The following is a 15,131-nucleotide window of genomic DNA, read 5'->3' on the forward strand; positions in this document are numbered from 1 at the left end:
CATTTTTTCATAACCTGCCTTCAAGGACCCCTCTGCTCGGCTCCCTTGAGTGGTCTTCATGTTCAGGTTTGGCTGCAATACCAACTAAATATTCACCAACAGTGTTACACAAGGAAAATATAATCAATACAACCTAATCTTCGATGTTGTCATTTTAATTACATAACAAATATCATTTTAACACTGTACATTTTATAAACAATTCATTGCCTCGGAATGTGAACAAGCCTTGATTTCAAAGAGCTCAAATCCCTGGTGCCGTATTCTATATCCCATAATACTTGAATTCATTTTCATTGATATTCTGGCGAGTTCAGTCGATGGAAACGTGGAACTACACATTCTTTAAAGACCAAAACTGGCTAAATTACCGAATACCAATGCATACTCACATTCAATGTATCTTTAACATTTTGGTAATTAAAATGAATGAATGAAAGAATGAATCATTCTGAATTAAAAGCATGCATTAAACTGGGGTGTTCTGACAAACAAATTGTCAACCAACATGGGATATTTTACTGCAAATACAAACTAATGAGTGCTAACACATATACACACATGGGACTACGTGCTATTTCAGTAGGCCTTATTCACTTCATCAACTAAACATGTACAACTTAAACAAATTTATCTGGCATATCTTGCTTATTTGTACGGTAGTCAAATTAGTGTTATGTTATTTTTTTAAAGACAATTCCCATAACATCTCTAAATTTAAGGGCGTACATTTTAAAGGCCTAGAATGCATGAGGTCATACATTGTACATTCAATTTCATCATGAAATCTTGGTTCTGACCATATGAAAATGGTTATCTACACACATTTCAATAATATAATCTAATATGCCAGTTGAGGACACTGATTTAATCAAATACATTTTTTTTTAAATGAATCAAAATAAGTGAAGTTCACAAAACTAGGGACTGCTCTCATTTTAGGCTTAGGCATTTTATGTATCCTGTATGTCACAATGCGAGGAACAAGTTACACAGAGTAACGGGTACCAGGCTTTTTGTTTCAAAATGTATTTCACTATATGATACTGAAAAGTCAAGTCTCTAGAATCTTAGAAGGTACATGTATGTGCGTATAAAGCTGCATTCATAAACAAGCTTGATGGCAGTGAATAGGGAATAAATAAATTGTAATTTCCTGTTTAGAGTAACATAAAGAGCAACAAATCAGATAGATGGTAATTACATTTTATTTGATTAAATTGATGGGCTATGTTCCTTTTATCAATGAAAGAAACATGCTCCAACCTTGCACTATAAAAGACTTTTTGTTGCATTTCAAGTATCATTTATTGTTTTCCTAATTGAAAATGGATTTTTAAAACATTTTTTGAAGACAGTGAAAGTACTCTACATGTACATTGTACAAATTCTTCTGGGAAAATTTTTGTCAAAATACATCACCCCAAAAATGGGATATAGTAATTAACTCCAGAAAAAAGCTGCCAGAAATATAGATATAAACACTAAACCCATGTGTTGAGGATGAAAGAAAAATATGTAGCAAAACATAAAAATAATATTTACACAAATTTACAAGAGGAACGAGTTGCATAAAATATCATCATTTGAAAGTGGCCATGAAATATTTACAACCGAGATTAATGAGTTCATAGCGCCCTGGTTCATACAATGAATATCAGTACACTCAAAAGTCTTTAATAATTTGTTACCCAAAGGAGCTTAGGTTAATACCTATCAAAATCCAAAGATGTTCTTTTTCTTTCTTTTTTATGTAAGGGCAGGTCCCTCTGAATTTCTACAAAATAAAGGATTTTCTACAAAAGTATGTACATACAATTTCAGTTTATATCTATAAGTCATAATGATGGCTGAGCTAACAGTGTCCTAATCATTTCCTTCGTACAAGCATTATATAGGACTCTTAATATCCTGAAGTTAAAATATCTTGCACAAAAAGACAATAAAAAAGATCACATTTTATGTGGTAAACATTAAAACAGGAAAACAAGTAAAACCTTGTCTGAGGTACAACTGAAACATTCAGTTCTTATGGCAAGAAACTGGTTTGTCTTATTCCCAATTGATCTACTAATGCCCGGCTAATAACTGTTTACAATCGACAAGATCGTCAAAAAGCTATTAAAATATATGTGCATTGCAATTACTATCTACATGTTTTAGTTCAAGGGGTTTGATCAAATAAACTAACCAAATGCAACTTACATGAAACATATTCAACAATTACAGTTTAAAGTCGATTCCAAATATTCACCGGTAATAGGAAAAAATAAACACTATGAATAATTTGAAAATAAATTTTGTATTCATCTGATTTTCCTTTTTAGGTCAAAGGAAGAGCTTAAGAACGTTTAAATATAATTACTAGATGGAAAGCAGCACGCGCGGAAACCATTACACGAATGGGATTAGGCTCCGCCTCTTTTGGATCATTTGAAGACAAAATAAGCACCTGAGGTGGCTTTCTGATTGGATAAGAGCCTCATGAATATGTATTTTATCGATAGAGCTTAAGAACACCATATTTTTCAATGTAAAAAAGGATCTGTATGAATTTTATCAAGAATTAAACAGTTTTAAAAGGTAATATTGTATAATGAAAGCTAGAGTGCATTAAATCCATGTAAAATAATCAATTGACACTCTCCTGCAATTGATCAGCAAAAGAGAACAAGAGAGAGAGACATGGAGCATTCTATGTGGAGTCATATATTTTCAAGGTTTTGCAAGTAGGGAAAATAAAGTGGCAATAAAAAGCTTTAAAAACATGGACATCTACATATTCAAACGTGGTAAACTTGAACAGACATTGTACTTGTCCTGGCAGATATACAATCTCAGGCTGTATACAAAGGTATAATGTGTGGGGACAGCCTTATCAGATGAAACAATTGAACTCACAATTTGAAAATCAAACAGCTGACCTTTAAAATGTCAAGATAAAGCACCTTATTAATAACATTTTAAAGAATTCAGTTCAGAATATTAGAATATAAACTTTCGTCATAGACTAACAAATATACTCCCGATTGCTATCAAATCTTCCAGAACTTGACCCATATTATTTGCACTTTTAAAGATACATACATGTATACACAAGTCTTAACTGATAGTGATACAAATACAAAATAAATACAACTAAAATCTTGTTTAGACATTGCAAAACAATTATTTAAAAAATCTTATATACACAATAGAAAATCCTATTGTTTTGCAATCTGTTCTATCATTGTTCTGCAGGGGCTTTATAAACTTTTAACAAATATGAAAAGGATTTTCTCATATGTCAAGATAGGAAAGGTCAACAAAGGTGAAAAATCAGAAACAAATGTCAAATTAGATCTGTTTATAGGGTGAAGTCCGAGGGAACAATGAATTATTATGATTGCTTCCCAAAGCTGTTTTTGTTGATACCAAAATGGCACCCCAGAAACTTCCCATGTTCCCTATTCACTACTTCTCATATATCATCTGCTGAGAGCCAAGAGCGAAGGTCAACTCGTATCCTTCAGAGCTATCCCACTTCTGGCTCCTAACAGACCACATCAACAATCATGAAATCCTTAACAACCAGTAGTTGTGGAAGACAATACATTCCTACACAAGCAGAAAATACTAAAAGACTCAACATACAATTCACAATTGTAGCCTTCATTTTTGAGACAATCAGGGAGAATATTCATAAAATGATTTGGATCAAGGTGTGGCAAATAAACTGACATAATCTGGTCATATTTATGCAAAGGTGCAAACTCTATGCATGCCTACTTTCAATCTTACTCACACACATGATATATTGTACCCCCACTAATTCTAAAGTCATAACTAGACAGCCACACAGACAGCCAGAAGGGATGGATGGAAATGTAAAGCGTCATCTTCAGGTATTACCATTTTTGCAGTTTTAGGCTATCAACAGATGAAATTTTGTACAGGAATTCAGGTGATGAATTAATGTGTTTCCAAATTAAAAAAATAAATGGAAGCTCTTACAACATGAGATGAACCATTTTTATGTTAATGGGAAAATAAGTTTTTCCTAATCTAGATCCTCATTTACTGATATTTTAGGACTTCAAGACCAGAAATCACCATCTTGCCATTGCCATTCATATGCCATCACTCAGTGGTTCATTAACGATATAATGCTATCGTTGTACCATGTACCACAGTTGTTGTTCTTTATGTAAAATTACTTAATGAACATCTATAACAAAATATTTTAAAAGGAAAGTTTAGAAGAATACAATCCCACGTGGGGATTCAAATTTTCAAAATTTTCCATTCCACAATGGACACGTTCTCTGAACATTCAAAGTGATGTCTTTTCAAGCATGTTGGAAAGAGGTACATGAAAATCACTTCCCATGATCATCCATGCTTTTCCTTGCTTCCTGTGACTATTGCTCCATACTTTCTCCTTTTCTCATCTGGCAGCAACAAGTAAGTCCCAATCGCTCTCAAATCGACAATCCCTTCTCAAGTACTTGGTATCTCGCTTCTCCTTCTTCAGATGCATGAATTTGGTATGGAATATGCGGTTCGATCAAACACATCAATATAAAGTATCTCTTAATATATCTATATATTTATATATAATCTGGAATCTCTGTAAAATGTTTAACCAGTCACAAGGCTGATTTTTGGAAGATTGTCTGTATGCTGAAGTCCAAAATACCTCAACTGCAGTCGATTTCACGGATATTCTTTGGTATCTCACAAAATTTGTATACCAGCCTCTGCCCGTCGACCTTTGAAAGGATCCCCCTTTGATAGTAGTACCTACCAAGAAACAAAAGGTAAGGAAATAGAAAAATTTGTTAAGAGTAGATATAATATACATCCACCTTTAACCTCATTCTCACTTCTCTGCGTATCTGAATGAACACAGAGAAAAATAGATAGAACTTCGACTGCGCGCAGTCGAAATGATGCCTCCGTCATAGAGCAATTTTACAAACCAAAACAGAAGAAATGTTCAAATTCAAGTTCAATTGTAATCCATTAACAGGTTCTCAGGATATCGTGATTACAAGCAATTTCTCATATACATATATGACCCTTTGATCTTTGACCACATGACCCTAACATCTATTCAGTTCATTGGCTCTGCAAGATGTCCAGAGTTAAATAGTAATCCATCTGTCAGTTCTAATGAGAATGCGTTCACAAGCTATTTTTGCATACATAATGAGCCCATGACCTTTGACCTTTGACCTCATGACCAAGAATCTACTCAGTTCATTGGCTCTGCAAGATACATACATGATCTAAGTTTGGGAGGAATCCATCAATCTGTTCTAATGATAATGCGATCACAAGCTATTTTTGCATGCATAATGAGCCGCATGACCTTTGACCTTGACCTCATGACCCCAAAATTTAATCAGTTCATCGGCTCTGCAAGTAACATACATGACCTAAGTTTGGCAGGAATCCATCAATCGGTTCTTGAGATAACGCGATCACGAGCTGTTTCAGCATACATAATGAGCCCTGTGACCTTTGACCTCGTGACCCCAAAATCTAATCAGTTCATCGTCTCTGCAAGATACATACATGACCTAAGTTTGGCAGGAATCCATCAATCGGTTCTTCAGATAACGCGATCACGAGCTGTTTTTGCATACATAATGAGCCCTGTGACCTTTGACCTTTGACCTCGTGACCCCAAAATCTACTCAGTTCATCGGCTCTGCAAGATACATACATGACCAAAGTTTGGCAGGAATCCATCAATCGGTAACGCGATCACGAAAACGGGACGTACGGACATACGGACGGACGGACAACCCGAAAACATAATGCCTCCGGCTACTTCGTAACGGAGGCATAAAAATACTCCATTTACCTCAGACTATGGTTTTATAAAATTCTATGCTCACAAAGTTAGGCAATGTAGTTGAGCTATTTTAATATCCTTTATTCGGCCATTCATGAAATGTTAATACACATTTAGACTGAGTAACAAACAATTATGAATACGAGTGGAGGAAACAGGCAGAATATTGAATTTGGCCTACAAAGGCATTACTTTGAAAAAGGATTTTTCTTTTTTTCTATTTCTTGACAGGATAAGCTTAAAGATGATGTTGAACTTACCTCAGAGCCCTACCCATGGTCTCATAGTTCATGTCAGGCTTGTTCTTATGTATACCCCATAACTTGGAAACAGCCTTTGAGTCAACCAGCTTGAAGATACCCTGTTCCCTGCTCGTCCACTTGATGAATCTGGGGCACATCTCAGTGTTCTGAAGTAGTTCCAGTAAGAACTCCCAGAGATATGTTGTGTGTGCTGTGTGGAGAAAATATAACTTTTATGTTGACTGTTTCTATAGCAATATCAAAAGGTGCTACATAATTTCTTTTTAAAGGTGAATACAGTGCTTTTTACTTTTATATTAACAAAAATATTCTACATGATCAATCTTTTTTGATCGATTCCACACCCGTTTCTTTCACAATGCAATGGCATGACCAGAACTCAACTTTATCTTTACTGACAGAGTGTAGTGAAACTAGAAATGTCGCGATCTGTATTGCTGCGCAATACAAATGTATCCCCTGGCAGTGGCAGCAATTTTTGTGTCATCCTTATGTTCGAAGGAGGGACAAAGATCCCCTCTCCCTCCCTGAAACGAAAGGATGATGTAGAGATCTCCACTAGTGGCTCCGACTATTGTCAAGACTAGGAGCAGCATCATCAAAACAATATGTGTGTAGATTAAGTATAATGCATCTCTATAGATATTTGAAAGAAATATGTCAAAAAATGTGGCAGTTAGAGCGCACAAAAGACAGGCACCAAAGTATGACCTTTGACCCTACAACAGACGGAACACAGCATCACCAAAACACTATAGATGTGTAGATTTTACTAAAACACACCTCCATACAAAATTTGAGAGAAATCTGTCACAAATGTGGCAGTTAGATTGCATAAAAGACGTATCTTTAGTACACACTAAGGCACCCATAATAATAATAATAGCTAGTTCTTATATAGCGCTTTTCAGGACCGAAGGCCCTCTCAATTCAGAGTCCAGTGATATATCCACTCGTACACAAAACCTCTACAAATATGACCTTTGACCCTATAACAGACGAACACAGGTTGCAGCATCACCAAACACTAAAGATGTGTAGTTGACTAAGATACACCTCTATACAAAATTTGAAAGAAATCCGTCAAGAAATGTGGCAGAAAGAGCACCCAAAAGGGACAAATGACCTTTGACCCTCCAAAAGATGGAGCAATGAGGGCAGCATCACCAAAAAGTAAAGATGTGTAGATTGTTCCAAGATACATCTCTATACAAAATTTGAAAGAAATTCATCAAGAAATGTGGTCTGCAGTGTGCACTCATGCCATCCTGCAAAATATAACCTGTGATCCTATAAAACATTGGACACTGGTGGCAACATCACCCAAAACTATAGGTGCATATATTTTACCAACATACACTTCCATACACAATTTAAAAGAAATCTGTCAAGAAATGATGTAGTTAGACTGCACACTAGAGTGCACACAAGACATCTATCAAAATATGGCCTTTTACCCTACAAAAGACGGAACACTGGGGGCAGCATCACCCATAATTATAGGTGTGAGGTTACCAAGATACACCTCCATACAAAATTTGAAAGAATTCTGTCTAGGAATGTGGCAGTTAGAGCGCACACAACAGGGGATACAATCAAGAAAGGGGAACAAAAGGAGAAAAACAAGAATTTAAAAAAGAATCTGAAAGAAAAGTTACCACTTACCATCTTTGGGCTTTTTCCTGATGCCACCATTTGAAAGTTGAAGAGGCGATTCTGATTTGACCTTTGGCTTACGACCTAGAGGGAAAAAAGATGCCAGTAGATTACTTTGAGATCCCATCAAACATAGCCATTAAAGATCCAAACAACTGCAAACACATAACAGAACTGTAAATACCTTACTATAAATTATTCAACATAAAGTAAGCAGTCGTATCTATACATGAGAAAATTTTGATCTGAAAACTCACTCTTTTTAGACTTTTTATGCCGTTTATGGTCCTTCCCTTCATGGTGATGATGATGTTTGTGATGGTGGTTTTGATGGTGGTCAGAGTCGATGCTGATTTCATAACTCATCTCAATGTTATGTTCTGATGGAGGCTCAAAGGCAAACTGAGATGTAGGAACTGTCAGTACTTGATTAGGGTCCGCTGTGTGTAAAGAATACAGATAATTGGACATCTCATATACAATTAAACCTCCATTTGTATGCATTATAATCCAAGATGGCGGCCCGCATGTTTTGCCTCTGCTCTTAGACCAATATTATTAATTTCAAAGTCATGAAAAGGCACTAAATATCAACAAACATGATCTACAACAACTCCAAATGACAAAATAATCCCAGCCATGAATTTATTTTGAGCATTTGATAGCCAAAAACTTGAAAATTTTCGGCAGTAAAAAAAAAAAAAAATCAAAAAAAAATCTGCCGATTTTTTTCTGATCATTTTAATTGATCGGCGATCGGAAATTATTATCCGATCACCCCTGATCGGATCGGTATCGGCATCCGGTCCGATGATCGTTTACAGGGTTAACTACAATATTATTGAAAATACACCACTTCACAATATATAATTTTGTTGGTCAAATGAGTATGCAATTTATTTATCTATCTACTTACTTTGCCTTAGTGTAGCTTGCATAAGGGTATTGAGTGTTTCCACTGATGGTGTTGCCATTCCCTTCTGTGTGAGCTCTGTAAAAAAATGATAATAAACTGTCAAATGACGAATTTGTCTATTGTGTGATCAGATCAGTGCACTGGGTAGTTGGCACTCTAACCTTTACTAGATCATTAGATTCTGTCCCAATTTGTTGTGAAGTTGCAGTTCGTCAAAATGTAATTGATAATAACAAAATAATATATTATATTTATATAGTGCTTAATACAAAGTTTCCAAGTGCTTAACAAAAATAAAATTAAAGTAATGTTAACCTACAAATTACAACAATATATAATACATGATACATAATTATAATAACAAATTCCTAATAACAATCATACAATAATAATAGTTAATATTTACATAACGCTTTATAGTTTAACAAACAAAATATGATTATATTACATTACATATTGAACAGATAAGTCTTAAGTTTACTCTTGAATGTTTCTAACGTTGGGGACTCGCATATTTCATGGGGAAGATTGTTCCAAAGTTGGGGGGAACAAACAGAAAAGGCACGATTGCCATAGCGGGTGTGGGTGCGAGGGCCTGGGGCTAGATGAAGATGTGCTGTGGATGATGATCGGAGACGCATAGATGAAGTACGAGTTTTAGGAGTGATGAGTGCCGAGAGATATGAGGGAGCAATAAATTCATAAGGAGAGGATGGACATGGACATGGGCAGAAAAAGCTGATGAGTTAAAAGGTCATATAAAGTCAAAACAATTAAAAGGTCATATTAAGTCAAAACAATGGTGCACTCTAACCTATAAGGCTTCAGCATATTATTGGAACACATGTAGTTCTTTTAAGGCGGAGGCCACCTTAGTGACTACAACTACCGTAAATCTCCGTGTATAAGGCGCACCCCTATTTGGGGGGCAAATAAAAAATAAAAAATAAAAAAAATAAAAAATAAATAAATAATAAAAAAAACAAAACAAAAAAAAAACAAAAACAAACAAATCGTTTTTTGTTTTGTTGTTGTTGTTGTTTTGTTGCCGAAAATCCACGCGGGGAAGGACCTTCATTTTACATCGAGGTGCAGTTGAAGTTGTGAACTTGTCACAAATAATAGTAACAACAGTCTAAGGCTTCATGATACCAAGTGACCCACACCAGCCTCCTCACATCACCTAGCAGAAGCAGTGTGTTCTATGCCAAACATTAATAGTCATGCATGATATGAATAGCATCCTCTAAATTTCTGACAATGGAGTACCTAGGATAATTATAAACTACATGTTGAGATCTATTAGAAAGATTACTTTCAAACCAAGATGACAGACAAATTTGAGTGTTGTTGTAGTTTCCGAGTGGTGAGTCAAGACACTGATTACTGAGCTAGGAGCCATTGCCAGGCATAGCGCCATAAATCGAAACTAAAAATAAAAAAAAAAAAAAAAAAATGTCTGTACCTGTGTATAAGACGCAAAAAAGTGCGCCTTATACACGGAGATTTACGGTATTAACATTTGACCTTAATACAGATGTGGTCACTATGACAGGTTTTACTCTTTTTATTACCTCTCATTGTTTCCTCATCAAGATGAATGTGAGAGACTCTTTGTTTCAAGACACCATGTTCATCATCTTCCTGCTCATCAGCGACGCCTGGGTCAATGTTTTCTGCTGGTAGTGGACTGGAAGGCGGTGAGTCTATAAGAGAATACAAGTGTTTCACCACAATATTAGGCCAAGTAGGTACTACTAATCTTGACATTTTCTTTTATTCTTCTATTGAGGATGAGTACAAGCCAGGGGCTTCATATTAGTTTGTATTAGATGTATTTCTCCTTTAATTTTAAATAAAACTTTACATATTTCACATATACCTTGCAGAGTTTCAAAACAAATTGTATGCGCATTACACTAAAGATTTTAGTTAACACATTGTCTAGACTTCTCAGATTCTTGTCATGTCTAAACAAAAAACATCAAAGAACAAATATGTGGGTGGAAATTACGTGGAAATATATGGAAGCAGAAGGGGATGAAATACTTTTCTGAAATTCCTTGCGAATTTGTGCTAATTTTCCAACACAAGTATTACATATCTTTTTCTATGCATCAAGAGCTGAAGAATTCTTATAACTTACATCCAAAATTTGTACACTCTTGATCGAGTGTGATCTATCATATCAATGTTGTACTAGAAAACATATGAACCTCACCTCTACCACCTACCGTATTTGCCGGCGATAAGGCCGCAGCCCCGATTTTGACATTAAAAAAAAAAATTAAAAAATTTGTCGAAGTCAGGATTCGATCTCTTGCGTACAAATGTTGATGTGACTAAAATCACCCTCTATCGGCAGATGTTGTTTTGGAAGTTTATTTTCGTCTTCATGTCGACAATGCAAGATAAAAATTGTTGGTAAGAAGTGTGGAAATGTATAGTTATTGTACCGTTCATAGATCTAGTCCCATATGTGCAAATTCTTGTTGGTTTTGACTTACTTTTTAATTTTTTTTTTCTCTTTCGCCACATAGGCCGCACCCCGACTTTTTGATATTTTCTCTTCCAAAAATACTGCGGCCTTTACGCCGGCAAATATGGTACTCAAGTTCTAAGAACATGACAAAAATTTACATTGAACTACACATACCTCTAATAAAATCTACTGTGATGAATTTCTTCTCCTCCCCATTGGTGGTTGGTGATATGTCTAGCAGTGCATGGGCAGCCATTATAGTCTCATGTGGCTTCTGATGGGCATCTTCACTGTTGGATCTATCGCATGCTTTCACTGAAAAACACAAAGAAAAGAGAAAGAATGTATTTAATGATTCATGGTTCATTAGATCTATCCAGTTTCATTGTGGTCTTATAGTTATACCCATTTCAGGTCATTTTTTCTCATGAAGTCCCAATGAAGGCACAAATTGCCCCTTATTTTCATTTACCTACTTATTAGTTCATTTTTTATATATATATATATATATATATAGGCGTGAAGAAAAAGGTCTAGGAACGTGAGACGTAGCTATTTTAAAAATTAATTTTACTTATTTATTTATCATCTTTTTTTCTTTCTTTCTTTATTGTCATATATTTATTATTGTATAGTAAAGGAGGGAGTTTTCGGCTGGTCCGTTGGATGCATGAGAAAATCCCTTTGAAATACATTGCATAATAGCATATCACAACATGCCAGAGTCACTGAAGAACCACATGTATTTGCAATGGAAAATGTATCCTTAAATATCACATTTTAGCGATGTAATCAGCAGTCCCGCTACCCGAATCTGAAAAATCAAGTATCTTACGCGTGTTTGTAAGGAATATGGGTACCATAAAATGAGCCGTATTTCAAGTATTTTTCAGACTTTGAGCACGATTTTGTGTGAATCGCAAGCTCAAAAGTATCTCATCGCATGTATTAAATCAGTGCAGCCGGATACTATAGCACACACGATATCTCGGCGCACGCGCTTGCTTCCTATTGTGGCGGAAAAACTACCTCTGAAACAGCGAACATGAAAATGAAAATTGCCATGGCAATTCATGATCTTTTTCTGGGATTCTTTTTTTTTGTTTAAATAATAATATTGGCTTCATGATTTGAACAAAAAAATGATAATAAATAGGACGTTAAGAGTCCAAAAATAGGATTTTGCCTTAAGTGGCCAAAAACTGCCTCCTCTACTCTAGACTATATCTTTTTAATTAATTTTTTATATATAATTTTTTTATATATAATTTTTTTTCTGGGGGGGGGGGGGGGGTTAAAGTACTGACAAATCTTCCTAATTGGGTCAGGGAGGAAGGTAAAGAAAAATCATAAAGGAACTTGGCATGTACTTTTAAACTTATTTTTTTATACAATGGATACATTTTTTTCTTTAAATTTCACATCTACATTACATTTTTTGGCAAATAAAATGACAAAACACTTGAGTAACAGTGTGTTTACAAGACTATATTTCAAATTTTATTTAATGTATCAAAAACATAACACAAAAGTATCACAATAACATCTGAATTTCACAGACAATCACTTGACAGGTCACAAATACAATGAGAATTTTTTCGCCAACAGAGTTCTACACAAGAACACAACATGATACTAATTTGTCGGCCGGTTGGCAGAAGGGCGTTAGCATGCGAAACAACTCGAAAACTACTTTTCAAATTATTCGCATTTAAAGATTTGTTTTATATTTAAACTGCTTTCCATCCCGAAAATTGGTTCAAAACATTAAAGACTAATACTAATAGACATATTGTAGACCTAGTAGAACACGGCCACAATTTTTTTATCGGAAATAAGTCAGTTTTATAAAAGTTTGAGGCGATTTAGTGCTAACGTCCTTCTGATTAAAGTTTCGATCATTATTGACCTGAAATTTGTTTTTGTTATAGACTAGACCTCTAGACCTAGACTCTACTCTAGATCTATAGCTTTTTCAGAATTTGAAGACGAGCGCATCAATCGTAGGGGTAGAACGCTTAGACCCAGGTACCGGCCTCCATATTACTACACTTGTAATTTTCTATGAATTTCTAACTTAATCTTATTCATATGAGAAAAAAACACGGACCATGTCATGACCATGCAGGCCAGGCTAGGCCAGGCTGCCAGCTCCAGCATGCCTGCAACACTCTGGCTCAGTCACAGCAGCTGCTTCAATACGGAATGCACGTTGTATCAATGGCACTTCCTGGTTTGTATAATTATGGGCATCCCATAACAAAGACTCATTGCAAAAAAAAGGGCAAATCAAGACGGGGTTTAACAATAAATTTACCCTGAATATCATAACTACTATCGAATTTTGATTCCCTATATTGAACTGATACTTAATTGATCACAAAACACACAACCGAATTTCATCATCATGAAAATTGCGCGAAAAAAGAATCATTTACAAATACCGGAAGCGATTTCCCTCAATTGACCACGTTGTGTTGATAACCCACGGAGCGTTGCGTAGGCAGCACTTCCGTGTTTATATTCACACGATCATTTACAACTTAAAAGCACATTTCGGCGGGATTAAATCGTCTTTAAATTAAAGACTGAAAAGATGAAGAATTCAATCTCCGCTCACATACCTGCTGCGAGCAAAAGATCCAAATTTCTAGGCTTTTCCGACGACATTTTCTATCGCTTGCTAAATTTCACGTATCCACACAGTACAGGCGATCGATCTGGGCCCTTCTCAAAAAATCGCGCAGCAAAATGCTGGCGATTTGCGATCGCGAGCGTCGAGCACAACACAAAAATTAATCCGCGTGTGCGATACCGGAAATAATTTGCATATTGGTTCCGTAGTGGTTTCCCGAGTGGTTTATACGGCGCGTGCGGTATAGTCTTTCAAAGTGTTTTAAATTGTTGTTAGCTCTTACTTCCAATCAACATAATGAACTATTATTAAACTTTTTTCTTCTTAATAACAGAGCCCATGGGCAGAGGTCTGATCAGCTTGAAGAAGGGGGGGGGGGGGGGGGGGGGGGGGGGGGGGTGCTTTGCATGGAGAGAGGGGCCGAGGATGTCAAATCCCCGGTATGCTATGCTTTCGTGTTAGATGGAAATATTTGGAAAAAGTAAGTCAGTATATATAATTCAAAGTAGAAATAACTATAAATATTATTGTACTCTCATACCTCGAGAGGGGGTCGAACGAGTCAATACAAATATTACAAATCAAATCTTACGATTCCATGGCATATATTGGTGTTTGCACAAACGGAATGGAGTGTGTGTGTGGGGGGGGGGGGAGGGGGGGGGGGTGAGTTGAACCGGGCAATATACCCGGGATTGTAATCAGTATTAATATATAGTTATTATCTTTTTACACACAATAAAACACAAGGAGAGTAGGCCTGTGTATATGGTTAAGCACCATACAATAATGCTTTCACCTGCTAGTGCAAATGTGCAAATAATTCAGTTGCACTAACTATTCTGCACTTAGATGGGTTATTATATAGCTCAAATTAGTTGCAATCTATTCGGATCAATCGAAACTTTTTCCAAGACGAGACTCAATTGTAGGCCTCTTCTTCCATAAAAATAAACATAAACAAGACATAATTGGACTCAATCAGAATAATCCACCCCTAAAAAATAATAATCTAACACGGTGAAACATGCGTAATGAAAAAATTATGAAATAAACCCCATCAAAAACATTCTCACACACAATCAGGCCTATTCATAACGCATTCCTTTCGTTAGCGACCTGGCAGATTGCGCCAAGTGTTACGAAAAAGTGGAAAAGTGGAAGTATGAAAAACTATGAAACAATAAAATTCACTACAATTATTGCCAACTTGGATATCAGTTTGTGACGTCATTTGCCTCACTATAATTATATTTTTATCCCATTAATTTCCCTTTTTATCCCCAAGAACTTACCCAGATTATATGATTTGTATCATATTACATGCATGACATTTC

The 15,131-nt window shown here is 35.7% G+C and overlaps 1 protein-coding gene across 3 annotated transcripts in view; it reads right to left on the reverse strand.

The window, feature by feature from the left end:
* Positions 1–139: 139 nt before the first annotated feature.
* The window catches only part of LOC591914 (ETS-related transcription factor Elf-2), a 56,513-nt gene continuing 41,521 nt past the window's right edge, over positions 140–15,131 (reverse strand). Inside the window, exons 1-8 of one of the 3 annotated variants that reach the window (XM_030981058.1) lie at positions 13,784–13,948; positions 11,334–11,474; positions 10,252–10,383; positions 8,678–8,752; positions 8,019–8,201; positions 7,771–7,845; positions 6,103–6,295; positions 140–4,782 (exon numbers count right to left, since the gene is read on the reverse strand). In XM_030981058.1, coding sequence (XP_030836918.1) covers positions 4,680–4,782; positions 6,103–6,295; positions 7,771–7,845; positions 8,019–8,201; positions 8,678–8,752; positions 10,252–10,383; positions 11,334–11,474; positions 13,784–13,829 — 948 coding nt within the window. In that variant the 5' untranslated portion in view covers positions 13,830–13,948 and the 3' untranslated portion in view covers positions 140–4,679. Of the gene's footprint in view, positions 4,783–6,102; positions 6,296–7,770; positions 7,846–8,018; positions 8,202–8,677; positions 8,753–10,251; positions 10,384–11,333; positions 11,475–13,783; positions 13,949–15,131 lie in introns of those variants that run through there. The other 2 variants (XM_030981057.1, XM_030981059.1) reach the window with 2 other exon arrangements.

Source organism: Strongylocentrotus purpuratus, unplaced genomic scaffold (assembly GCF_000002235.5).
Source record: "Strongylocentrotus purpuratus isolate Spur 01 unplaced genomic scaffold, Spur_5.0 spur5_scaffold_11, whole genome shotgun sequence".
Taxonomy (NCBI): Eukaryota; Metazoa; Echinodermata; class Echinoidea; order Camarodonta; family Strongylocentrotidae; genus Strongylocentrotus; species Strongylocentrotus purpuratus.